The sequence below is a fragment of the Sparus aurata genome, chromosome 9, assembly GCF_900880675.1.
Source record: "Sparus aurata chromosome 9, fSpaAur1.1, whole genome shotgun sequence".
Classification (NCBI taxonomy): Eukaryota; Metazoa; Chordata; class Actinopteri; order Spariformes; family Sparidae; genus Sparus; species Sparus aurata.
Window position 1 is genome coordinate 10,462,862 of NC_044195.1, and position 26,087 is coordinate 10,488,948.

Here is a 26,087-nt window from a genome sequence, read left to right on the forward strand (position 1 = left end):
TTGTGTCATCACAGTCATAAGAAAGTGCTGTGAACGTTTCTCATTGAATTGAGCGTTTACAGTATTTATAAAGCATGTAGCCCGGCTTTATAACCTGACACAAACATATCACTCTCTACAATCTCTAATGTACAGACATGCACGTATTGGATTCATCATTTACAGCGATCTCTTTGTTCTTTCTCAGAGCTTTGTGGAACTAGCTGGAAGCGATTTAACACAGCTTTTCGAGCTGGTTAAGGGAATCCGAATTCCAGCTAACCGCTGTGATACTGTGTACAGCATGGGAAATATGGTAAATCCTTTTATGCTGCGAACCTCCTGCGTTAAATCCGGTTAAAGGTCCACACTCTGGGTCACACAAAGATTGAAGAGAAAATGCTTTTCTCCCGCAGTTTTCGATGTGACATTAAAAGCCCCGCCAGGCAGCCTCTGTGCTCCGCGGCTTTGAAATTTTGATTTGTAAAAGCCAGCTTCAAACAGTGCAGAGTTTTCGGCCTCGTACACCACGCAGAGCGGTGTTTGTCCCAGTGTCAGGTTGTATCAGGATTGTTGTGCCTGATGTGGCCCCGACAGCTTTGTCCTTCTCTGCAGGAGGAACCATTGCAGCGCTGGAAGCTTTCCCTGCACATTTTACCACCACAGCTGCAACCTGCAAAAAAAAAAAAAACTTTTAATAATGGGTCAACTTTTTACTCTGGAATTGAAACATGATGATAGCTTCAGTTAGCTTGTTTTGTCAGACCTACTCTCCAGATTATATTACATTTACAATGATATATAGAAGAGGCATTTTTGCTTAATAAATGATTAAACAGTTGATCATCACAACGTCTGATTGATCTTGTTGATTAACCAATTTTTCAACAGTCGTTCACATGAAGATTTGCCTACTCTTGTGCGTAGTCAGTAAACTGGCTTTTGGCTTTAACCCTCACAAGTTGTGACACGATTTATCCCGTACTAACCTTATCTCTCTCTTTATCCCTCTCTCTCTCAGCACTCAGTCCGTGGATCTCCACTTTTTCCCACCCTGGTGTGAGGGACTATTCCCAGCTCACCCTTGACCTGACTAGGAATGAGCTTATTGTGGGTGCCAGGTAAGAAACTGTAAATCCACTCAGCTCTTCACCCCACAGAGCACATTACTGAGAATGCGATACCCTCTCACTTACACAGTGCGGTTTTTCAGATAATGATGCTGCTTAAGTGCTCTGCCGAGGCCTCGTTGGACCAAGTCAAGCTCTGGATTTGGCAGAGGGGATAAATTCGGAAGAAATAAGTCATGCTAGATTTGTGTGTGTCTTGTGTGTGTGCATGTCTTCGTGGGCTGACATAGTTCGACTTCAGCCCGGTTTGACCCTGTTGCAACACAAATGCACTCAGACCTAAATAAAACTAAAAACAAAGACTTAAGGCTGACGGACAGTTACAGTGTGGCCTTTAATCGGCTTAGCTTTAAGTTGACAGTGGCTGGAAGTGACTAGAATGTCTCTCCTCTGATACCTAATATGCATATCAAACAATTCTTCTCTGGATAGTGGCTCGTCGTATTGTGCGCACATTCACAAACTTCTTTTTCTTCTCTCCTCAATCCAGAAACTACCTGTTCAGACTGGACCTCAGTAACATGTCGCTGATACAGGTAGGCATGCTCATATCTCTTTTTCTCTTCTGTTCCTCTGCAGAGGATGAATATTTTCCGGTGGTTATAACGTCATTGTTGGTTGGGAATATATCTTTTTTTTTCTGTGAAACCAGGGTTTATGGACCTGGGTTTAAAAATCAAAAGAAAGGGTGTATTTTTTCTTTTTTTTTTTTCTTTTTACCACCACCTCAGGTTATATCACAGTTTTCCCTTTTTAAGTTTTTAAAAAGCAGCAGTTCCTCTTAAGCATGCAGGTGTGTTTAGGCTCAGGGTAGGAGCTCAGGTTCAGGTTGGTTCTGAATATGGTCCATAAAAGACAGGTCAGTTCCAGCCTGTGTCTGTCTCTAATGTCTAACAAGCCACAGATCGGAAGTTAACATCCTGATGACTTGTGGTGGGCGTAAACAGAATCTGATGAGTTGCTCTGGGAGCAGTCCATCACAGAAATATAACAGAGAGCTTCGAGAGCCTGAACCCTCTGAACACAGCTATATCGCATGGCTTTGATGAACTATTAAACACAACATATTTTCTGACTCCACAAAGACTGATTTTTGTTAATGAGACAAACTTCAGGAGCAACTACACAGCGGGCGAGCAGTCCGTCCTTCTGTTGACTTTTACTTTCATCCAATACCCCAAATCTGTGAAGAGCCTCTTCATCCATCGATTTTTTTTCCCTTGGAAATTAACTAAAAGGTTGAAAAATATCCTATTTCACAATGTTAAAGAAGGTTTAAGGAAAGTCTACCGGAATCAGTCCCTTTAACTGGGTCCTCACCGACACTTAATGACAGTTAATGGAGTCTATTCTGGGCTGAAACCATCCTTCATCCAAGTTTGTGTTTAACTGAAACTCAAAATATACACAGTATGTGTCATCAGTGTGAAATTGAAATGTCTGAGCACTAATTGTATTGACATTTCTGCCATGGCTGGCGGCAATGTGACACCTCTTCCCTCTGATTTTCTGTCAGTAAAGCTGAAGTCTCTGTAGGTAACGCTTTACGTCTGGTGAGCCACGGCAGCTATCGACTATCTGACTACAGACTTATTCTTGTATCTATTCCAAACGGCCGTTAACTAAAAATGTAAGAAACATTCCCAGATCAGGGAAATGGCTGAACCCCCATTGTGCTCTAAAAGTTAATGATAGGTATCTTTATTGACATGACTGTTGAAATGACCTTCTGCAGGAGAGTGCACGCTGAGACAGGAATCAACAGAAATACTTTGGCGTTATCCTGCGTGATGCAGGGGATATCATTACATTTGAGGGTTGTGTTATGCACGTACAGTGTCATTACTGTATGTCTGTGCCGTGTGGGTGTAATGTGTGTGTTTTGTGAGAGGCCTGTGGTGATGTGAGTATTGTGCTGTAAAGTAGCGCGGTTATAGCTGCGAGTGTTAGCTCTGAGGCACAGGGTTGCCATACGGTTGCATCAGTCATCACAATTGACAAGCCCCCGACTCTGTGGGACTGTGTATCTAAACTAGCGCGACTGTCACCGAGTCTTTATATAACCCGGAGTGCGCTGAACAGTTTCCACGCTTCAAAATGACTGCAGGATATCTTTGTTTCAGTTTGCCAGTGCTTTCCTCTGCTGCTCAGCTAATTTGATTAGGCGTAATGTCATTTCTGTTAACTCTATAAGTATGTAAGGAGTATAAGGCTGAATAACACGCCATGGACTAATTCAATCAAAACAGCAGCGATACATCTGTGGTCACTGAGAAAATCCATCGTTGCTGACGGAGTATCAAGGAGCAGAGTGGTGGTTTCGCATGTTTTAGTCCATTAACTGCGTGTCTTGTGCGCTTTTAAGATCATTTTTGAGATTTTTCCAAAGCCCCTGTTTTGAGACTCATTTTCCACTTTCCAAGAACACACTGGTTTCAAGATAGGGAACTTGCTGTTATCCATTACTGTGAACATTTAGTGTGCTTTCTTTTTTTGGACATTTTTTTGAAACACTGCTATTTCAGATTTAAAAAATTGGCTGCTGAAAACACTCTTGAGTTATTGGATAGTAAAAACAGCGTGGATAATGTGAATTTGTTAATTCTTTCATGCAAAACAGTGTTATTTAATACCTCTCTAGTATCTTTTTTTCCCACACAGCAGTGTTGTTTTCTAACCTGCATCCTCAGATGACAATAACTTTAAAATAAATAAATAAAAAACTGGATTAGGACAGAACTTTCACTGGTGTGTTGAAATTAAGGTAGAGAGGTGGGAAATCAATCTAAAATGTACAGTTTGCTCTCACAAATGAATGGGAGACATGTTGACAAAGGTGTCATTGACACTGGGGATGTTCGGTACATGTCCCCATCACTTAAAGCATAATTAGTTTTTGGTGCAAGCCATTTCTTAAGCACATATTTGACTAACAAATTAGATTACGTGAGTTTTGATGTGCCATTATTGGCTCTGATCTCTCACACTGCCTAAAATCACATATGTTGATTACATTTCATTTTTGATCTGAGCCCCTCTGTCTCCACCGTTTTCCAACACAAAGTGTCGTCCTTGCACGTAGAACCACAATGTTTGTTTACAATAACTCCCAGGTAGAAACCCCTGTATCTCTCACTAGTTTGCATACAATTCAACTGTCTTTTTCTCAGGCTGTTATTTGTATACATCTCATTTGTCAAAAATCCATCTCATGCTTTCATCTCATTAATGTCAACACTTCAGTAACATCTAAGTTATCTGTCAGGCCACAGACCTTGAATTTACCCAAAACTAGCAGTTATTAGTCTGAGATGTTGCTGTTGGATAGACAGATGGATCAACACAGTACATAAAATTAGCACAGCACAAAGTCAGATAGGTCCAGCCATCATGTTTAATCTACAAAAATGACAGTTACAGCTGAGAAGAAATAGACAAGTTATCTGATTTCACATGTCTGCACAAAGTAAAGCAACTTCCAGTTTGTCACAGCTCTGCTTTACTGGTCACCTGTTCACTTCTGCCTGCCCAGTCAACCAGCCGTCTCCACCTCTTTAAGCCAACTCCACCCACCTGTTCAACCTAGTATACATACACCAGCCTCACAGATATTCATTGCCAGATTGTTCTTCAGCAGTTCATGAAACACTCTACAGTACTGTAGTCTGGACTGATTTCTTGTTGCTGACCCTGCCAGCCTCTGACCGACCTGTCTCGTCTGATTCCCAGTAAACAAACCAGGCTTCTGTCTCCGCCTCGAGATCTTCTTCTGGATCCTCGCTTCATGTTTTGCCTGTAGCCGCCTCCCTGCTCCTACATGGTGCTGTTGGCTGATATAGAACTGAAATGTGTGTGTGTGTGAGTGTGTGTGTGTGTGTGTGTGTGTGTGCGTTTTTGGGCTAACACCACCGCTCACTCACCTGTTTCCTGGCCCGAATCAGCCTTCCGTATCCGCCAGGCTGCCACAGACTTTGTGAAGAGACTCTGCAGGATTATTGACCTGTCCTGTGTGCTTTTTACCTGCCTTGCCCAGTAGCTGCTGAGTTTTGGCATTAAACATCATTAACAACTGTTCCTGGTATCCTGTGTGCTGCACTAGAGTCCAAACACAACCCGCTACACTGTTAGTGCAGTGGCAGGGTGACTTGTCAGTAAAGTATCCATGAATTGTAGTCAATGGGTTGAAATATGTTAAACCACCAGAACGGTGCTTACACCTACATATTCTCACCTTTTTCTTTAAAAGATTGTAATTTGATTTTTCAAGATACAGTGTACACTCAATCATCAACAAAACAAAAACCCACAATTTTAACTAGAAAGTCACAAAAAAAAATGGCGAACAATGACACATTTCAACCACACATTGAACAAATAAGCTAATCTCAACCTCAATGTGTCATAACCAGTCAAAATTAACGAAATGTGTTGAATATGAATTAACATAAACATCACATATAACTCAAACTAGTCTTCTCTAATTTGAACTACCATCTTGTTTCTTTTACGGACTAAAAGTCAACAAGGTACAACACAATCCATTAGATTCTAACCCCTCAACTCATTTTACTGTGGCATTAGTCTCCATGTAAAACACAAACTCAAAATTCTTGAGCCAAGTTTCATTATAAACACCACGTTTGCATCTTTCCACTTCAGCTTTGTTTAAGGGGCAAATGATACAATGACTTTCCCTGTTAGGTCACCAGCATCTGCCTTTCGCTCTCAGGCTTGTGCAACCCTTTTTCAATGTTTCTGACAAAGAGTAACTCAAATGAATTTTGCGGCATAAGCTACATTATCATTTCAACAACAGCGACGTGCATTATTGTTCCTCAACATTTCCGCAGCGGATGAAGGCACACCAGCAGTCTCGTCCTTGCCTGACAAAGTCCTCTTTCACAGCCGCCACGACTGAATGACATGATGTGTACAGCTGCCACCCGTGTGTCACGCTCGATATCAATGCGTCTTTTGTCTGCGTGTCCTAGTTGTCTAGTTCTGGTGGAAAGGAGTTGACTTATGAGGCTTGTAGTTTGTTTTCACCCCGGTTGTGTTGTTCTCTGCCGCTCTGCGAAGCCGATGTCTTTGTCCTGAAAAAAAACACATCTGCCATCTTAACTCTATGAAGACATGAAGGAAGCAGACACACGTACAGTGTGTGTGCGCACACAAATACTCACACACATGCACTCAAACATAGTACCGCGTTTCTCCCTCACGCGCACACCCACCCACACACACACACACACACATCTTCAGCTTATTGTGAGCTATAGGGCTAAATGAGGTAGATCCTTCTTCACTCTGGCCCGATGCGGAGGTGTCATCCATGATGCCAAGGCTGAAATCAATGAGAACATTATACAAACTGCCCAGTGAAGCAGAGAGGAGGGTCTGTACCCCCATGCTCATTTGCCAGTAAAGGAAAGCTGTCCAAAGAGACGGAGGAGGGCGGCATCTTAAAATACTCCCTTTCTTTTGTTGTATAACCGAGTGGAAAACAAACCCAAATCTCCCACTTGCCAGTCCAAGCCTCTGCTTCCACATCAAAGGCTCATTTTCTCCGAGGCATTTAGTTTAGATTCCTCAACCGCTGATGTGTTGCTTAAATATCCCAACCACCTGTCAGAGGCTGACGCTGTTCTCGCACTGGCTTTGTTTGCCTCCGTCTAAACTTGTGTTCAGTCAGCTGTCTTCACTAACATCACCAGGAAAATGATGTCAGCAGCCACGTCGATGTAAATGCTTTTCATGCAAAGTAACCGACAAGAAGTGCATCAAACCGTGTGTATACAACCCCAAAACCTGCAAGAGAGATCCAAATATGTCAGCCTCACTGAATGCACTGTGTTCGAGTGTGACATTTAACGATAAGAGACAGAGAAAGTTTTTTTTTTGTTCTGTCTGAAGATATGAGTTTTCAGTCTGAAGCAGATGAGGTGTAAAGCAGCTAACAGCAGGAACAGGGCCGCTCACAGGGAAGGAGAAGCAATTATGAATCAACTGACTAAATCATTTTTTTCAGTTCAGTGCAAAGATAAATATTTACTATGTTGGTTTTTTTTATGGTAATTTATTCAATTTCCTGAACCTTAACCTGAAACATGACAAAACAATAATAAAAATGCCCCGCAAGAAGTCGTGAAAACATAAGAATACAAATGAAGTTAATGATTTTAATAGCACAGTGGTTACAGCTTTAATTATCTACGATGTACGAATACAATTACACAGACCTTCATACGGTAGCTCAGTAACCACCTGTCTGCTACAGTTATTGTATCATAATTGTTTGGACTTTGCGGTCCTTCAGTCAGGTTTTAATCCATCGTACTGTCTGTATATTTCGACTCACTAGTGTGAAGAAACCTACAAAGCCGCTGGATCTGTTACTGATGAGTCAGTATTTTCACTTCAGCTGGAGGATTTTGGACTTAAAGACTTGTTTGCTCATGTACTGAACACCTGGACTCCACAACGCTCCGAGGGGGAAGAAAGAAATAGTTTCCCAACACACTGAGCATATCATCCAGTGCATCCGTGAGGCATTTTATCTGCGCTGACTCTGGGCTCTGAGGGGACGATGCTATCATTACTCTCCAAACTTGCTCTCTGTGCACATTGTACTGTAAACTGCGCGTAGTGAGATGTTAAATATCATGGTTTGGCTTAACATTACATTATGTAACTGACACGACATATGGATAGTATGTACATGACGTTATGCTACGTGTGTGTGTGTTGACAAAGTCTAAATAAGTCAGCATTGACTTTTGGCTCCACTCAGGACACAAACAGTCCTGTGTTTTACTCTTCCGTCTCATTGCATTGACGGCCGGTGTGAGCGTTACCTGCAGCAGCTGCTCTCAGGAATAAAGTCCTGTAGAAAGTGAACCATGTGGGACGCAAAGCATGACTGGCTTCACCTTAAAATGAAGGTCGTCCACTGAATGCAGGTGAAAGTTATACTGATGCTATTTAGGAACAACTCGCTGATTGATTGAAAAGCAAACCTAAGAGGGTGGCCCACTCACAGTCTAATCACAATGCTGCTTTCTCTGCTCTCCCATTCATGTGTTGGGACTGCTCGGCCCGAGCTTTCCAAGTGAGCCATTATAAGTCCTGTAACCACACACCGCTGTCACCCTCAGCCCCCGACCCCCACCCCGAGTGTCCGCTTCCCCCTTCAGCGTGAAGCTATTACAGATTGTGTGTGCGTGGTTTGTTTGTGTGTTCTCCACTGGGCAATCCATGACAGCACAAAATTAGAGAGCCGGCCAAGTCCGATCTGCTCCGCACCTGAAGCCCAAACAACCACCGTCTCGGTGCAGGCAGAGGAGATGAGGATACGGATGTATTTGTCTCGCTGTATACAGTATATGTGTGCGTGTGTGTGTGTGTGTGAGTGCATACCAACTTTACAGTCCTTTGATGGCAGAGGGTTGTGAAGGCAGACCATGCCAAAAGGGGGGGAGGACCACCGAGGTGCTGATTCCAGGCTTTTAAAGGCTCAGCCCAGGCCGTTCTCTTCAAGCACCTGGGAGAACACCTGCCACAGCCATTAGTGAGCAGGCAAGCGTAGAGGAATGAATGTGTTGGCAATCAGTGGAGAAAGAGAGTGAGAGGGAGGGAGAGGAGCCAGACAAGGAGAGCTGGGGATAAAAGAGGAAGGCAGGAGGAGCCAGAGAATGAAAGACGGCAGATAACGGGAGAAAAGGAACGAGAAACCGAAGCAAACACCAAGAGGACAACGCTGAAAATCACACACCCAGAGCTGAGATGAAGACAAATGAGGAAGTGGAGAGGGGTGAACACGAGAGAGTGTGAGGGAGGTGACAAGATTTCAGTCTGCTCCAGTTTGGCGTTCTCTCTCCGGACGCTTCCTCAAGTGAGCCCGCGTCTCTCTCTGTGGAGTCCTACAGAAGAGTTTCCTCGGTGTGTAGTACCTGCTCAGGACACGTCCACAGAGAGCCTTCAAAGCCTTCAGAGACGCTGCGTTGCACAAACACTGCCTCCCTGTTGTGTTTTTTGAAGAGGAAATGCAGACTTTGGCAACTGAGGTTTTCTGTGAAAAAGTGAAAGGAACATTACCCTCCCGCAGGATACAAACATTTCTGTACAACCATCACGTGACAGAGAAGATGATACAAACGAGTAAGAACAGAGAAAGCAAGCAAACCAAGACATGTTCACAACTAAATCATGAACGAACTGTTTTATTCACTGAGAGCAACAATGCTAATTCTGTTTTGAGTCACAAGCATATCTTTGAATATTGAATCACCACTGTGTTGTTTAGTAATTACACATGTTTTGACAGAATTCTGTTGCGTTTGAAAACGTGTTTTTTGCCTGATAGTTTTTCATGTGACAGATAATTCCAGTTTATCGCATCTTGGATATTTTTTGTTTTTTTGTGGCAGTCAGTTATGGAGCGTAACGTTTCCTCAGGCGGAGAACCAATTAGCATTAATTGACTGCCACCGGGATAACCAAGTACACTGGTTATATCAGCCATAGCGTCTTGAAGTGGTATTATTGTTGCCGCCGCTGTTGCAGAGACAACCACGTCGTTTTCTGTTTTCCTCACAGTAGAAACTACCAACCACACAGGACAAACTGAGTTTATTCAGTCATTTAGTCTACAGTGTAGATAGAAGAGTTGACTGTCAGCCTTTATTTTCTCGAGAGATTTTGTGCCCGGTGGAAAACAAGATTGCCCAGTGAGAGCACGTTTTATGAGGAACCCTTTTAAACACAGATGGTGTCATTATATCCATTACATTGTGCCACCCACATTTACTTCATAATGATGATTCAAAGCAAAATACTTACATCTAATGTTTAATTATGTTTTCGTCAGTGAGTTATAAGATTATAGTTATAGTTAAAATGTTATGATTATATGCTGTTAATAAAAGTTATGATGCAGACTATTGTTAGTCTCTCGACCAGCGAGACGACCCCACAGTCAGAAGAATAACACAGTGAAACCCGTTCCTAACATGGTAAGAGTGGCTCTGTTAACACAAATATTAAATCAATGGAAGTGATCAATTGTAATTCATTTAAAGCATTAGCAAAATCTTTTGGTTTAGCTCATCGGGCTTAACATCGTTTTAGCCATGACATCATGTTCCCAGATTTCAGCAGTGAACTTGTGTTATGTCATCGTATCTGATGGCCAAAGCTATAATAAACAAACCTAAGTTGTAATAAACAAGAAATAATATTTACGTTTTATAATTCCGATCTTCTACAAACCAACACACAGCTAAAGAAATGAAGACACAGCTTAAACATCTGAGTGCAGACGTGTAAATGAATGGTGTCTTTTTGTCATCGCCACCACAACGTACCCTGCACTCTATCCACGTACTGTACTACACACACACACACACACACACACACACACACGCACACATGCTGGAGCGGCATCACCCACCCGGCTACCTCACAGTGGGACTGCTCAGCCATCCTCCCTCAGTCAGATGCCGCTGCATATTCTTGGAGTTTTACGTCTCTATCCCTCCTTCTCTTTTCATTTTAAACTCCCCTGTGTGTGTGTGTGTGTGTGTGTGTTTGTCTGTTTTGTGCGATGCAGTGCTGGTATTAGCGCTGGTGGTGGGTCTCACTGCAATCCACCCACATGCTCTGTCCTAGCGGCACCCACTGTGCTCTCTCTCTGTGTTGTGCTCGCCGGCCTGATCTCCACTGCAATCAGAACAGCAGCAGGAAGGTGGTGGGAGGTGTGTGTGTGTGTGTGTGTGTGTGTGTGTGTGTGCGCGTGTGTGTGTATGTGGTGGGGGATAGAACAGAGGAGTGGGAGGGTATAGAAAAGTTCTGATGGGTGAAAGTAGGAAAGCGTGTCTCTGTTTCTCTGCTCTTTTTTTCGTTTGTGTTTGGATGCAGATCTGCCGGGTGTGCCGTGAGCACTCCTACTGTTGTCAAGAAAAAATGAAGACACAACAACAACTTCTGATTAGGCAAACTTTTCACGTCTGAGATCGGAATAAATGCACGCCAATCGTCCGTCCACCTTTTGCTTTCTTCCTTTTCTCCCGCTCTCTTTTGTAGTATCAGAGCGTTAGAAAATAACAGGAGCAGAGCAGAGCCCTGTTTGGATGGCTCTTTCTTTCTTCCACATGTTGCAAGGTTCAGACAGGAGACAGACTATTGATTTGTCTCCCGCTAACATATTTGTACCAAAAGGAGCTACAGAATTGTACTTTATGTCTTTGTCTTTGGCTGGATTGCTTTTTTTCCCCCAGGTTTTTTTGTGAGTCACAGTAGTCAGCGTGCCTTTGTTGGTTTGTGTCAGATGCTCTGCGGTTTGTTTCCTCAGTCAGCCGTGCCAGGAAAAGTCGTCACGCACTGCTGCTCGAAGGCCATTCTTAACATATATACACATTCACATATTCACTGTAACTGTAATGTGGCTGCGCTTGAATCCTCTCAGCAGTTGTTTGACAAGGTCAAGGCCACAGAGGCTCCGGCGTTAAACTTGCGTGAGAAGATGGTGAGGAATGTAGCTGGTGGTGCTAGCCACTCAGTTGGTACGGGGTCACGCTGTACTAACCTTTCTTTTTACTGAGCTGAAGGAGCAGCGTAGACAGAGTTGGAGAGGATGGAAATGCGGAGCGGTGAATTAATAAGAATGGGAAGGAGGTGTGCTGTAGGTACAAATACAGGCGTGAAAAGAGGATATTTTAATATTCAGCTCTTTGCTTGAAGAGATAGAATTCATTTATTTTGCTCTCTGCTCTCTTTACTAAAAGAACAGCACTGAAAAGGAGAAAAGGAAGTGTGAGATTATGAAATCATAGGTTAAAAGGAGTACTCACAGAATAGATACAAATATAGGCAGATCACTCATGCTTTTAGTATCAAATGTGAAGCCCCTGCAGGCTTGAAACATGGCCCTGAAAGTTTGCAGCTCGCTCAGGAAGGAAAGCAGCTGCAGTCAGCTTGGATCACAGCAGTAGGTTGGATGCACTCCAATAGTGACAACGCTTTGTGCCAAATAAAAGGTAATAGAATGTCCATAGAAACTTTTCAAACCCCTCCTGCAGAATAAACTCTTTATCAGCTGTCTGTTCAGATGCTAACTGTGTCCCCAACACACACACACGTCTTTCCATCAAAATATGACTAAATCTGCAGCTTCTGCTCAGTGTAAGCGTGGTAGCTGTTCCATGTGACTAAACGTACAAATGTCATGCAGCGTTTGAAATACAAAGCAAAAGATTGCTGCTGAGTATTTGTTAAAAGATTGACTCGTGATTCAAATCTATTTTAAAGTTGCTTTTACAAGATGTTCAGTGGGGCAGCAATCAAAAAACTAGCTAGCCAATAGTTTTCTATCCATTCATTTTTAATTTCAAAGTGATGAAAGATTAAATTAATGCTACTACTGCTTTCAACATTTGGAAGATAAAAGTGAATGGCATCCTCGGGCGCCCATTAAAACCAAGGGCATTGTTTGAAAACACCTAAAATCTGCAGGTTTTCTGAAAAACTTGACAGAATTGTCAACATTCATCGAAACCTTTATTTCTCCACTTCTGGAGCAGATTCATACTCAAAATAAAAAAAAACATTAAAGAGCTTCAGTCTCCAGGAAATTATTGCCTTTGATATAATGTTCACTAACGAATCGCAATGCAATCCTTCATTCACATGGTACAGAGTGATCTAAGGTGAATAGGGACACAGTGCTACAGATGTTATACTGCCTGTACAGCAATCAAAAAAAGGTTTTTCAAAACAGTATGACTCACAACAACCACAAGAGGTCCATGATACTGTCATAAATGTGCAAATAAATATTAGGCTAATGAGTCCAGTATGCGAAATGAGGAGTCTGTGAGACAGATACACACAGAACCGAACAAATCCTCCTCTCAAGGCTCCGCTCCAGTGAGAGAAATGTCATTAATACAGAAAATACAGTAACTGAATCTGTGAACTCATTCAATATTCAATAAAAGTCTTGCTAGAAAAAGACCCTGACATTAGTGTTCACAGTTTAAGTTAAAACTGCACTTGCACCAGAAAGCTTTTCGATGACAGCGACAGGAGTGAATCCATTTGTTTGTCGCTCCCTGAGCACTACGTGCAAGTTTAGAGAAGTCAGGGGATGAGCTGAGGGGGGAGGAGGGAGGTCTTTGTCAGTCCATCAGATAATCCCTGCATAGATAAGACAGCAGCAACATGCAGGTGGAACATAAACACCATATTACTGTCTGGAACTCCTCATATCTGTCTCCATCCATCCACCTGCCTTCACCCACCGCTCCACTATCCCTGCTCTGACTTCTTTTCTCTATCGTTTCCTCCATCCTCTGAATCCCATCTTCTGAAAACATCGCCAGGTCGCTCTCTCGTCAGAAGAACATTATATTTTCTGCTGAAGCTGCCGTGGCATTTCTCTCAGGTCTATTCCTCAATGAGTCTGTTTCTCTGTGCTCATTCATTATGTCGCTCCACTAGTTTTCCATTGTATAGAACAATCGGGTTGTACATCAATATGCAGACCTTTACTCCAAACAGCGCTGTGTGCACCTACCCCAGCGCTTCACGCGATAATGGACGTACATGCCGAGGCAAAGCTGCTCATTCATCCAAGCCGGCGTCTCACAACAATGTAAGAGCAAGGCATGCTGGGAGAGGGTGGAAAAAAAACATGTGCACGCCGGTGAAATAAAGTTGGGCTTGACTTCTGATTTTCATCTCTTTGAGCGCCCTCGCTCTGATCCCGGAGGTGTGCTGCTGTTGAATTGCAGTGTTCCGTGTGGCAGAGCACAGTCAGGGTTTTTCTTATTGGTTTGTCCCTTTTCTAAATGCATGGGGCTTAATGGTCTGTGTAAATGGATGACTGCAATTTTTTTCTACAAATACAGTTCTTGGTTAAACCCAATTTCAGTGGCCATTATCCCAAATATAAATGGGAGTTTTGTTTTTTCAGCCTTGCTCTGGAGGTCACCTTTATTTTCTTGCGTCCTTATTTTCCGTGTGGGAGACTTTCCTTTTTGTTTGTTGTTACTTTTCTCACGGAGAACATGTCAAAAGTTCTGAGACAGGACCGGTCCCCCGTGTGTTCGGGGCCTGGGACTTGTCCTTGTCGTGGTGTTTGTGTTCGTGGTTGTTCGAGTTGAGCTGTGGTCTCCTGCTCCCACAGCCGGCCGATGATGAGCAGCCCCCAGGTGGCCGTCCTGCTGTGTGACATGATGGCCTGTCTCTTCACAGCTAAAGACCTCTTTACCAGATGTGAGGCTGGGATACAGGCTGACAGTGGCACCGAAGCGAGGCTGCACTGTGATCTGGGTTTCAAACTATCGGACAGAAACATTTTCATTTGTTGCTCTTGCTGTGCATTCCCTGTGCAGTTTTTATGGGACTTTTTCTTGCAATGTTTTGGCCGATGTATATGCTTTATTAGCCAAGTTATTAGCACTGACTCCCACCATTCGTTTTTCTTTCAATATGGAAACAAAGAACTGCCAACTGCAAGGCACTCAGTAGACAGGTAGGGTAAAGCAAGCTTTATTTAAATAAAGCTTTAAACCGAAGTCTAAAACAGGGGAAGCAGGCAGGGGAAAATCCAAGAATTAAAAACAAAAATACAAAAACTGAATAAAGTACAAACCAATTAAGCTGTGGGAAGATGAGGAGTAGAACGGGGCTGGAGAACAGAGGCTGCGGGACGGACACAAGGAAACAGGAACAGGAGACACATGATGACAACAGACAAACTGAAAGAGTAAGAGAAAAACTCAGGCTTAAACACACAGAGGCAAATAAAAAAATTTAAACACAGGTGAACAGGAGAGAAGGTGGGAAAAGGACAAAGAGAGGAAGTAAAGGCGAAACAGGACACATGGGGAGAAAACTTATACACTTAGGTTAGGACCAGCAGTTTCAAATATTTCATCTTTGTTCCTGAGAACTCGTGTTTATAATTTAAGCAAGGCGGAAGTCTCTAAAAACGACATTATCAATAATAATACAATATAATTGGATACATGATAAAATCTGTTGCCATGGACAAGAATCCAGTCAGAGGCATGAATCAGAGCCTTATTCAAGCTGTTAACGAAACACAGCGTTAGATTTTGTGAATTCAACCAACGTGACCCCAAAATTTTTAGGTCAACTAATTTGATAAGACGCAGATGATCAAATCAGTTTATTCAACGCAGACGAGAAACATCCAATCACAGAGCTTAAATTCATACATGCTGTGAAAGGGGCACTGTGTAGTTTCAAAGAAAAACTGACAGTGACAGTAGTGTTGTAAGCATCACATCATCTTTTTTTTAAATTAATTTTTATGATGGTTTTTAAACTAAATGTGTTGTACATGTAGCTTGATGAGTCCTGTCAGGAATAACTTGTGTGTGCGGAGGTCATGTGTTTAATGTTAGTGCAAGAATCTCTGCATTATTTCTAAAGGCCTGATGTAAAGACGAAAGAAAACAATGTTTCAAAGAAAAGTGTGATATTTAATGTTTATGTCATTTTGCTGTGTCAGTTTTCCCTGTGGTGTTAAATATGAATTAGAATCTTGATATTTTTCAGGGTATTGTATGGAAGTTGTAAAATCTCCAGTAACATGAAGGATTTAGGCCCCTCACAGGACAGTTACCGCCTGGTTGAACAGCTGCCTTGACTGTTTGCTGTTGCTCGGTCCCAGCGGGCATCGTGTCCCGGAGGTGGATCATGGGTCAGGAGAGCGGAGCTGACCTGGACGGTCAATCAGTCAAGTGTCACTGTTTGCTTCTTCAAACAGGAAATGCCTTGTGCAAACTCCCTCATCAGCAGAGGTTGTTGGGAACGTCCCAGCGCGCCAAAAGACACATAAATGCATCTATTATTGTAGGTGTTTTTGTTGGACAGAAGGAATTTGCATTTGCCGAAGACACACTGACCTTTTCTCGCGCAGGTGGCCTGTGAAGTGGGCATGTTCCATGTATGTCTATGATTTCTCATCTACATTATGCACGTCACATACGGCTGCAGCGGTCACAGAGCTGAAGAGCAGAGTGGATTCATGGAGGAGGCGGGGGATCGAAATGAATGAAAGGCCACGGGGACGTACATTAAGCTGACCCTCTCAGATATTCACACCCTTGATTCGCCCACAGTATCAAGCTCCGCTCGCTTGCCCTGCGTTTGATGACTCGTGGCTGATTTCATTCACGCTCGTCGTTAATTTCTGCTCTGCAATTTGGCCGGAGATTTAATTATTGATGCAGTCTTTGTCAGAATGAAGGGATAATCTGTGAGCCGCAGAGCTGAGAGCAAGAGGAGGCTACTTGTCAGCCCGTAATGTGCTGCAGGCTGGTGAGCGGGCAGGGAAAGAATAACCATCTCTAATGGCATACAGAATTGTTTTGCTGTGGTACCTGCATGTACACGCAAGGCTCATCAGTGTTTTTGCTGTTTACAAAGTGTTTTTTCTCATGGGTTTGTGTCCCTACATGCCAGAAAACTGTTGTGTTGGCTGCTGTCAGTGAAAAATGATTTGCTTTGCATTGGTTTAATTCTGTTATAGAGCAAAATGTGCATGGCCCTGTACATACTGCAAAGGCTATAGACTCAGAATTGGAACAGCAGGGTGATATAACAGACCTTGACTTGTCAGCTGATATAAGCATATTATAGACATTTGCATTTACTTTATGTCGTCCACCACGGAGCCTAGACAAGTTTGTTTTATTCGACTGTAAAGTTTGACCGACTCACTGATTTGTTATCTTGATCTCAATTAAATTTCGGCCTCATAAATCGATTATCACTCCGTGTCATTGGCATCCAAATGCAAAACACACAGGCAGGCATTTTATTAACATAAAGCTGAAAATCCAGACTGAAATAATATATGATCCAAAAGTCAAAATTCAAGAAAAAAATGTAGACGTCAGGAAAACACAGGAAGCACGAAAATCAAAGAATTAAGAAGTCAAACAATTTACAAAACCTAAAAGTGTACAAACCACAGGAGCAGTGGGAACGCGAGGAACAGGACAGACACAGGGACACAGAACAGGAATGGAAGACACATTGTCTTGACGACGGATGAACTGACAAAGAGCAAGAGAGCAACTCGGGCTTAAACACACAGGGAATAAGTGACAAATGAAACACAGGTGAACAGGAAAAAAGATGGGAAAAGGACAGTGAGAGGAAATGAAAAAGAAAAAAACCTGACACATGAGGAGAAAACTACAAAATAAAACAGGAAATAACTGAAACACAAACCATGTTTCCTCTAATCTAATCCATGTTAGTTTAGGGCGTGTTTCACAGTTTGACCCAAGTTAAGTTCTGACTGAATTCAAGTGGGCTGCGGCTGTAGTTACCTCAGGGTTTGAAGGGTTTGTCTCATTTCATTGGGGGGGATTCTCAACCATAACTCTGTTTTCATGGACAGAGGAGCACTTTTTGGAAATGGGGTTGAGTCTAAGATCCTAGTATAGCTCTGAATGAAGACAACTAGATATGATACCTGGTGTCTTCTGTTTAAGTTGCACCTGAAAATACCACTAAGACGTCTACTGCCTGAGTGGTAATGATGAGTAAAGAGTCTGCGTTTGTAATCCATAAACAGAACCGGACAGACCAACAAACAGAAGCAGATCTCCATCGCACAGTGGAAGTGTTTATAAAAAAAGGCTCCCACTTATAACTGAGAACATTCCAAAAAAAGGTGTTCTGGCAGCACACATTTTAGTTTGTGTCTCTTTAACCAAGTGTTGTCAGCCTGTGGTCTTTGGTTTGGAGAAGAAAGTAGAGAATACCAAAACGCACTAAGTGAGAGTAATCACTAAGCTTCAGTAAAGTGTACAGCCAATCAGCTGTCTCACTCTTACTGCCGCCGCCTTCGATGTGTTGAATTGGCCAAATGGTCACCGATAAGACGGCCAGCAGAGTCGGACACAACTCAAAATCTGCAGACAATGGCTGGCTACACACTGCTGAAGAAGCGCCACCTGTCTGCTTGGTGTGTTGGACTCCAGAGAGCCCATAGAAAGCTGCTGATTATGCAGTCCCTCAGTGAAAGACTTTATTTTAAAGGTTGTTGAACTATAACACATTTTACTGGAACCAGATTTTGGCTCATTTTAAAATCTTCGCTTTTGTGTCCAAACTAATCAATGCTAGACGTTCTTTCTAGTGATAACTGAAAATCCTGATCTCTATGTACATGCCATGGGCTTTAATACAGCGTTAGTGTGCACAGTGATATGTGCTACCTGCATCTTTGTGTGTATGTGTGTGGGTGCACAGTACAGTAAGTGAGGAAGAGCAGGAATAATCCAGTGTGCTGGTTGGTTGGTCATGGAGAGACTGTCTGCTTTCACCTGTCAGCCTCCCTAATGTGGAATTACAGTGAGTGGGAGGCAGCAGCAGGGTGAGTGGGCAACCACATACAGGCTGTTAGCACATACTGAACCGTCCAATGTATTCAACACTTACATCAGACGAGGAGGAAACAGCTTCCTCTACCCAGCTGTGATCGCTTCACCCTGCAAATAAATGGAACTGTAAAATAGTCGCTATATTAATTATCTTAAGAAATCATAGAATCCTATTATTATATTGATTCTATGTTTCTGATGGAAGTATCATATTTAACTCTTCTAATGTAATTGGCCTAAGGATTCCTTGAACAATTTGTACTCTTGTCATGCCCTGTTGAGCATGAAAGCAGTTCTGAACAGCTCAGAATCCTTTATACGGTGTTCTGACCTCACAGTTACCTTGGAGGACTATACGTCTACATGAGAATTTTGATCATGTAGTACACCAAGTATCAAAAAGTATTAAAACAATATGTCATGTTCTAAAACGTTTGCACTGAAGGCTCACATGTTACAACAGTGTTGGTTGGTAATGTTTTCACCTTGTGTATGTGAGACTTTGACAAATGCAGTTTTGCTGATCGCCTTTACGTGGGTTCCTGGGGCGAGGTGACTTGTCTGTTTGCCTCTCTCTTATAATGCTTTTCCACCAAAATAAATGGTTCTACACAGTTTTTTTAAACGTGGGTCAGCCCACTAAGAATTGCCTATTGACTCCATTCCCACTTCCTGCAGGCGAGGACGCCTGTCTGGGATTTGTATCTGTAAGGTTCGGGTTATCAATAGGGTTAGTGTTGTGTTACGCTGAACATCACAGACGTCACGTTTCACTTAATAAATGCGCTGGAAACAGTTGTAACAGAAGAGAAAACTACAATAGAACCATTGTGACAGAAGTCGAGCCGAGGGGATAAAAAACATATGTCTACTACAGAGCCAATTGATCCGGGTGTAAATGCGGAGTTTCCACATTCCCACCGCACACAAAAGCCTGATCTTAACGGGCTTAAGTGGGATTTTTGACCAGTGGAAAAGCAGGATAAGAGCCTTGGGACATGCCCAGAGCCTCCCTACGATAGCCCGCCTCTCTGCACACCAGCCCCTTGTTCTCTCATTAAGTCAAAGTGTATATTTATTTGTCTTAGTGTCTTCTTTTCCTGGATCTTTCAGTCACTCCTGCCTGTACTCTACTGTATCCTATTCACGTCACAGAAACGCTGCCAGTTGTTTATATCTGTATTTAGACCCGCTGCCTTCATGTAAGCCTGTTCAGTGACATTGAGTCCCCTTTGTTTCAACCTGCTCTTCCTGCCGCATGTGGATCCTCTTCCCTGTTGCTCATACCTGAACTCTGACAGATGGTATTGTTATTGGATATTGTTAGATACTGGTGCTGCTCAGATACCTTCCAGTTTGAGATGTATAAATAGTTTTTTCGGTCGTTTACTTCCATTAAATCGAATGTTCCAAACATGGAACACAAGCAGTGATACCAGAACATTACCAAAAATATGAAGGAATGTGGTGCTTGGGACACATTTGGGTGTCTGTACTGTAGCTGAGTATTTAACATTAAAGCCAAATGATATGTAATACCCAGCTCTGCCAGTACATTGCATAATTTGAGACAATAACTAGACTTTGTGTGAAATTGAATCAATTTCAAGAGGGCAGTCAGCCATATAAGTCGAACTGTATTCACTGGATGTGTGGCGCCTAGCTTTTTCAAATATCTGTCTAAATGCTGCTCTCCTCACTTGAAGGCTGAAATGTTACAAGTGTGTTTGCAGCGCTGTGTTCATGGCTGAACGACTCCCGTCTCTCCTTCTGCCTGTCTGTCTGTCTGTCTGTCTGCTGGCCTGTCTGTCTGTCCCTCTGGCTGCACCTACCGCATTTCACAACGATGTCAGCATTCAATTCTGAACTTGTATAAATGGCCCGTGTGCTGAACCCACTCAGTCTGAACACACCTCCAGACAGCCTCCCTTCAGGTCCGCAGCAGTGTGTAGATGAAGGTGTAGGCCGGTAACCTCATGCTGCACTGATTCAGTCTGTCAGAGAGCGGTGTTTGACAGGGAGGTACGAGGTACAGAGGAGCTGCTGGTTGACAAGTGTGCGGTGTGTATGTGTGCGAGAGGATAAAACACAATGGAGAGGATGTGGGTGTGTCCATGGATCTGTGTTTAGAGACAATGAGCTGCAAGACAAAAGGATGTTGAAAGTCATGTTTCATTCATCTGTGGTTTTGTATGTGGCTTATATATGTGTGTGTGTGTGTGTGTGTGTATGTGCATGTGTTCATAACAATGAATCTGAGCCTATTGTGTTTATGTGATTATTTATCTGTTTGTTCAGTCGTATCTCATCCAGTTGTTTATGTTGCCAGTGATTGACGAGTCCCCATATAGCGGTAAACATTTCTCCAGAGCATCATTCTGCTGCTTCCTCACATTGTGATTGAAAATGTTTTCAGATTTATTATGGCTGAGGAAGGGTTGAGTGGTTCAAATGAGGTGGATCAGGGCAAGTCATGAATTTCTTTGAATACCTTTTTTGCAGTTCTGTATGTCTAAGCGCACTGAGCTTCATAAAACAGAAATCTGACAGCGCTGTGAGTGTGTGAAATGAACGAGTTCACACAGTAAATTAACAGCAGTAAGCAGTTTTTAAAAAGATATCTCAGCAAGGCGTTTGGAAAGGCTGAGGCGTGGTGAGATGATTTGCATTTGGCATGTGTATAGCACCTCTGAAGTTCTGCTGCGGAAGTTCAAAAAGTTGGATTTTGGTGCTGTGTCCGTGCTGGGGTTGATGAAATCCTGTCTGAACCTTTCTGCCACAACAGATCCACACGCATACTCGGTATCAAAGGAAGGATTTTACATTTTATTTTATTGAAGACACTCCTGATAACACTGCATATTCAGGTCTCACAAAGCCCGTCCCTCCAGGCGACACCGGCAGCGCTCTCCAGTAACAACAGTTGTTCAAGTTTTTTGCCAAAATCTCTTTTCATCCATACTTTTACTTTTGACTACTCGGCACTGGTTTGCCAGCCAACAGCTCCGGCTGCAGGGCATAACACACGTGCAGCCTCAAGCTCACATTGAGTATATGTTGGAACAACTACTAAAAAATAATGATTTCATGATACGATTCACACTTTTTCTCATGGAAGTCCAGATGCCAGGATGTCAATTAGATACAAATAAAACACAGAAACAACAAAGGCTTTTTTTCGTTTAGATCCTTTTGGGGGATTTTTGTTTTTTTATTGGACGGATGGTAGTGGAGAGGCAGACGGGAAACAAGCGGAGAGAGAGGTTTGACATGCACACCAGCTGCAATCAAACCAGGGACTCACACAGTGAGTCCCTGGTATCCCACGGATATTACGTTTTATTTGGGATTGCGTTTAGCCCCGAACAATCAGAAATGAGAATGCAACAGAGCAGCTTCAGCAAGTTTAACCCAACAAGAAACAAATAAAAAGTTTGTCTGTGCTGAACATCGAGACTCTCATAAATAACAAAACAATCTGTGCGGACGACTTAATGGTTCATTCAGGCTGTTTAACATTACATGTTCTCCCCGACAGCTGTAACAGTCACATTTGTAGGTAACAGATATATGTTGCAGCCATTTTGAATAAATTATTCAATTTCTTGCTGAGTTCTACAGAATTCCTACTGAGCTGCCTCCTGCACTAAATTGTGCACCAGCTCAGTTTGCTTGGTATGCAGGTACTGTCAGGAAGTGCTCTGTATGAATGTCATTTTCCTATGTCAAATTGAATATGTTCCTTAGACGTCCTGTGGTAAATCAAAAATCAGAAATACTTTATTGATCCCTGAAGGGAAATTGGCACGTTGCAGAAGCTCCCTCTAGAAATGAGTAGGAGCAAACACAACCTGTCTCACCTGTCATCACTAAACAGATGTGTTTTCTATAAGGACCTATTTTTCTCTGTGACAAAACACTGTTAAGGTCCAGTGGACCTTTTCTGCATGTCACACCCTCTCTCTCCCATTTCAAAAATCTATTCACTGTCTAAATAAAGGTGTCTTTGCCTAAAAAAATACAATAAGTTATTTTTGCTGCTAGGGGTCTCAGTCGAATAAACAAAAGACATAAGAAGTGTGGGATCATGGGAGATGTTGTCTTCACTGTTAAACAACCCACCATCTCTCATGAAAATCTATGGACGTGAGTCAGGAGGAAATGTTCATGTATGGGCTAATTTTTGAAAATTTTATAGATGTATTCATTCCCGTTCACCAGCAACTTAATGAAACGTACTTTTAATGAACCATTATCTTGAGTAAAATTACAACTTGTCTGAACATTGTTGGAAACACTTGTGATGATTTGGGAACACAACAACAATATAGAACTCGCCTGGTTGTTGTCAATATTTTAATATCTATAGAAATGTAATTTACATAATTGAAACCCAGCAAACCACACAGGAAATAAAGACGACAACATTTTAGTGAAGAAACAACTTGGGATCAGTAAACAGCAATTAATGTGGTTTTGAAAAGCTGATTGCATGACGACATACTCAATGCTTTTGAGCTACAAATACTCGAGTATGAGCTTCTTCGTCAAAGCAGGAGCTAGTGTGACTTTCTTAACGGGCCGCACAGAGTAACAGTGTGAAGATGAAGTGGTGGATTGGTGACGAAGGTGTTTTTTCTCTGAGACCAGTAACCTAAAGCAAACACTGAGCTGTGTTATATCAACAGTCTGTCTGACAGGTGGGTTGGACGAGCACCCTGTGCGTCACAGGTTTCCCACCTGTGAACACTGCCAGTGGTGTTCACTCCTGAGGGTTTCTCCTCTGCACCACCTGGACACCAATTTGTGCCAAATCGCACCATATTGTCAAGTTGTGCGTGTGTGTGTGTGTGTGTGTGCGTTTTGGGTGTAGGTCGATGCTTAATATAGCAGATTACATAGACAAGGATGGTTGATGGAAAGGGGGATCACATTGAGAGAGTAAAGGCTTGGCGATGAGAGGAAGAATCAACAGTCTGTAAGTGTAGGAGGCTCAGAAGTGAGGACACCTTGAAGGGAGCAGATACCGTCGATAGATGATCTCTCTCTCAGTGAGTCGGTTGGTGAATATGGAGATTTTTTTTTTTTCACGCCGTCTCAGCGGTGATGTAACATTTAGAGAAAAAAGCCTGCGGTGGAGTGTAGCAGGATGACTGAGGAGGAAAACATGAGCAGGTAGTTTATGAGACGCTGATATTTCTTCCCTCCTGATAAATATATCTTCCAGTTTCCTGATTTGCAAATGACCTGCTCACATGAATGATAAATAAACCTCTTTATATGTTGTTTACGCCCCGGAGCATGTTGAATAAATGCATGTGCAAAGGAAATGTTCCTCTAAAATGTCCTGAGCGATGAAAGCATCCACCGTCAATGTGCTGGGAGTCAGTAGTACTTTACATATATTTTGTATTCAGAGAGTTTTATTTAGACTGCATTTAAATTCTATTCTGCTGCATATAAAGACATCATGTAAGCATAACAGATTAAACAGCTTAACTATTGCTTTGTGTAGGCTATTATATAGATTCTTAACTTTTAAGGCTCAATGTTTGAAAATTGTTGAACACTCACATGGTCCAGTCTCATTACGTTGCTGTACAAATCTATCTTGACTGTAACAAGTGCCAGACAGTTGCTATTCAAATACCCATTACTCCCCTGACACACTTATTTACAATATTCATGAGCTATGATTAGTTGTCACACATGATGTTAACGGTGTGTCAGCAGCCTTATCAACACAGTGCCACATTTTCAGGAAATGACCGCATTCGCAGCCGCCGCTGCTCGCACGCTCTCTTTACTTCATTAGTGTTTCCGACTCGCCGTCTCTTTTTTTTTTCTCCCCTTACTCTCCGCTTCTGGTAAATATAGAATTAATTTTGGAGCGCAGACACAGTAAAAATGAGCCATCTTCCTTCCTGCCACTAATTGTGTTTTTTATTTATTTTTATTTTTTTCGCTTTTTTTATGTGCCTATTAAAAATTCATGTTTCCTCCCTCCTCGCGCCTTTAAGAAAGATGCCGGGGGGTGAGACTATCGTGTTGCGAGGAAGGAGTGTTGATATTGGGAGAAATTGGGTGTCAGGCTTCGGTTTGGATTGGGAATTGATGGCAGGGAGAGGACATGGCTGTTGGCCTTGCTAAAAGATGGAAATGAACTCTAACATGCATCCGAGGCTGCTGGCACAGATAATAAACAGGCTCTCTAGCCTTGGGCCTGTTCAAGCGTGAAAAATGTCTGTATGTTGTTGTGTCGGAGACGCAGACGACCCTTTAATTGTCTTGTATTTTGTGCACCAAGGAGTGATTCAAATGATGACTTTTTGGTCCTACCATACGTGTGTCTATGAAAGCTGCACATTTGATACTGATATTTGTTTGAGTTCATCATGATGAATCAGTTCTCATCCACCTAAAACATATGAATTATATAATGAAGGATTTGTGGTTGGTTGCTGATTGTGAAAGTCGGAGAGGGCAATGCAACCTGGTCGCTACGTTTTTCCAGCTCGTGCTGTTATTGGCTGGGTGCTACACACCGCTGCTGAAACGTTGACCAACACAATACTATGAACATAAGAGAGTAGAGGCAGAGGACAGGGTCTCTGTAGATACAGACACTGGCACACACCTCCAGTGGGTCATAATTGATGATTGAGAGAGATTTCTTCTGAATGAGTCTATACTTTGTTTTTCAGGAAAAACCCTGCATAGTATACCTTTAGCCTACGTTGATGTTTGCCTGTTTGCCTCTTGAGTCTGATAGAGAAAAGTTTTTTGTTGCAATGCCAGAAAACCTTTGACCCCACATGCCCACTGGATGCGTTGCCTTCTAGCTGCCCTATGACTCCATCACAGCTCTGTCATGCTACAGAAGTCTGCTGGAGGTGTTCCAGAGCAGGTTTTAAGAAGTCTCCTCTGCAAGCATTTTAACAGATCCTTGGTTGCTGCTTAACTGTGTGCAGCATGTTGTCTTTCTCCCTCTTGTGTCTGTGCTTCCTGAATAATGTATATAAGAAAAGGAAACTAAAGCATTCCTTCTCCTGCTTCGAGGACTTTAAAGGAGAAGTGACGTAAACAAGCCAATTACAAGATCACTAAAGTGGATGTCACCCTTCACAAATGCAAGCTGTTTTGACAAAAACAAATACAGATGCTCATTCTGTGAACCAAGTAGTTCTTGTGCCTAAAACTAAACAAGCCTTAAACACAACAGGAGAAGGACAAAATGGCTCATTTAACAAAAGTAGATCTATTCATTTATTTACATGAGATTTTTGTTTCAGTTTTCAATATCTTGTCATGTTGTTTTCTAAAATCTAACATTGTATACATCATTTTATTTCATTTTGTTGCAAATCTTTGCAATTTTTTTCCATTAGCCGAAGTCAGACTACGACACTGAGTGAACCGACACCCTGAGATGTTCCTCTGCAATACAAATGATAGATTAATTATACCAGATGAGAACCGCTTATCAGCGTTAAATGTGTAAAAATATTCTTTTCCCCTTGATGCTGGATTGTTGTTAATCAGAACACTTCTC

At 42.4% G+C, this 26,087-nt stretch overlaps 1 protein-coding gene across 9 annotated transcripts in view; it reads left to right on the forward strand.

The window, feature by feature from the left end:
* sema5ba (sema domain, seven thrombospondin repeats (type 1 and type 1-like), transmembrane domain (TM) and short cytoplasmic domain, (semaphorin) 5Ba) overlaps window positions 1–26,087 on the forward strand; it is a 185,419-nt gene that overhangs the window by 90,285 nt on the left and 69,047 nt on the right. For all 9 annotated transcript variants that reach the window (XR_003985282.1, XM_030428592.1, XM_030428591.1 and 6 more), the window contains 2 exons: window positions 1,001–1,100; window positions 1,600–1,645. Coding sequence is in view for 8 of the 9 variants with exons in the window: in XM_030428592.1 (XP_030284452.1) it covers window positions 1,001–1,100; window positions 1,600–1,645 (146 nt within the window). In the remaining variant the exon portion in view is untranslated. The remainder of the gene's footprint in view (window positions 1–1,000; window positions 1,101–1,599; window positions 1,646–26,087) is intronic.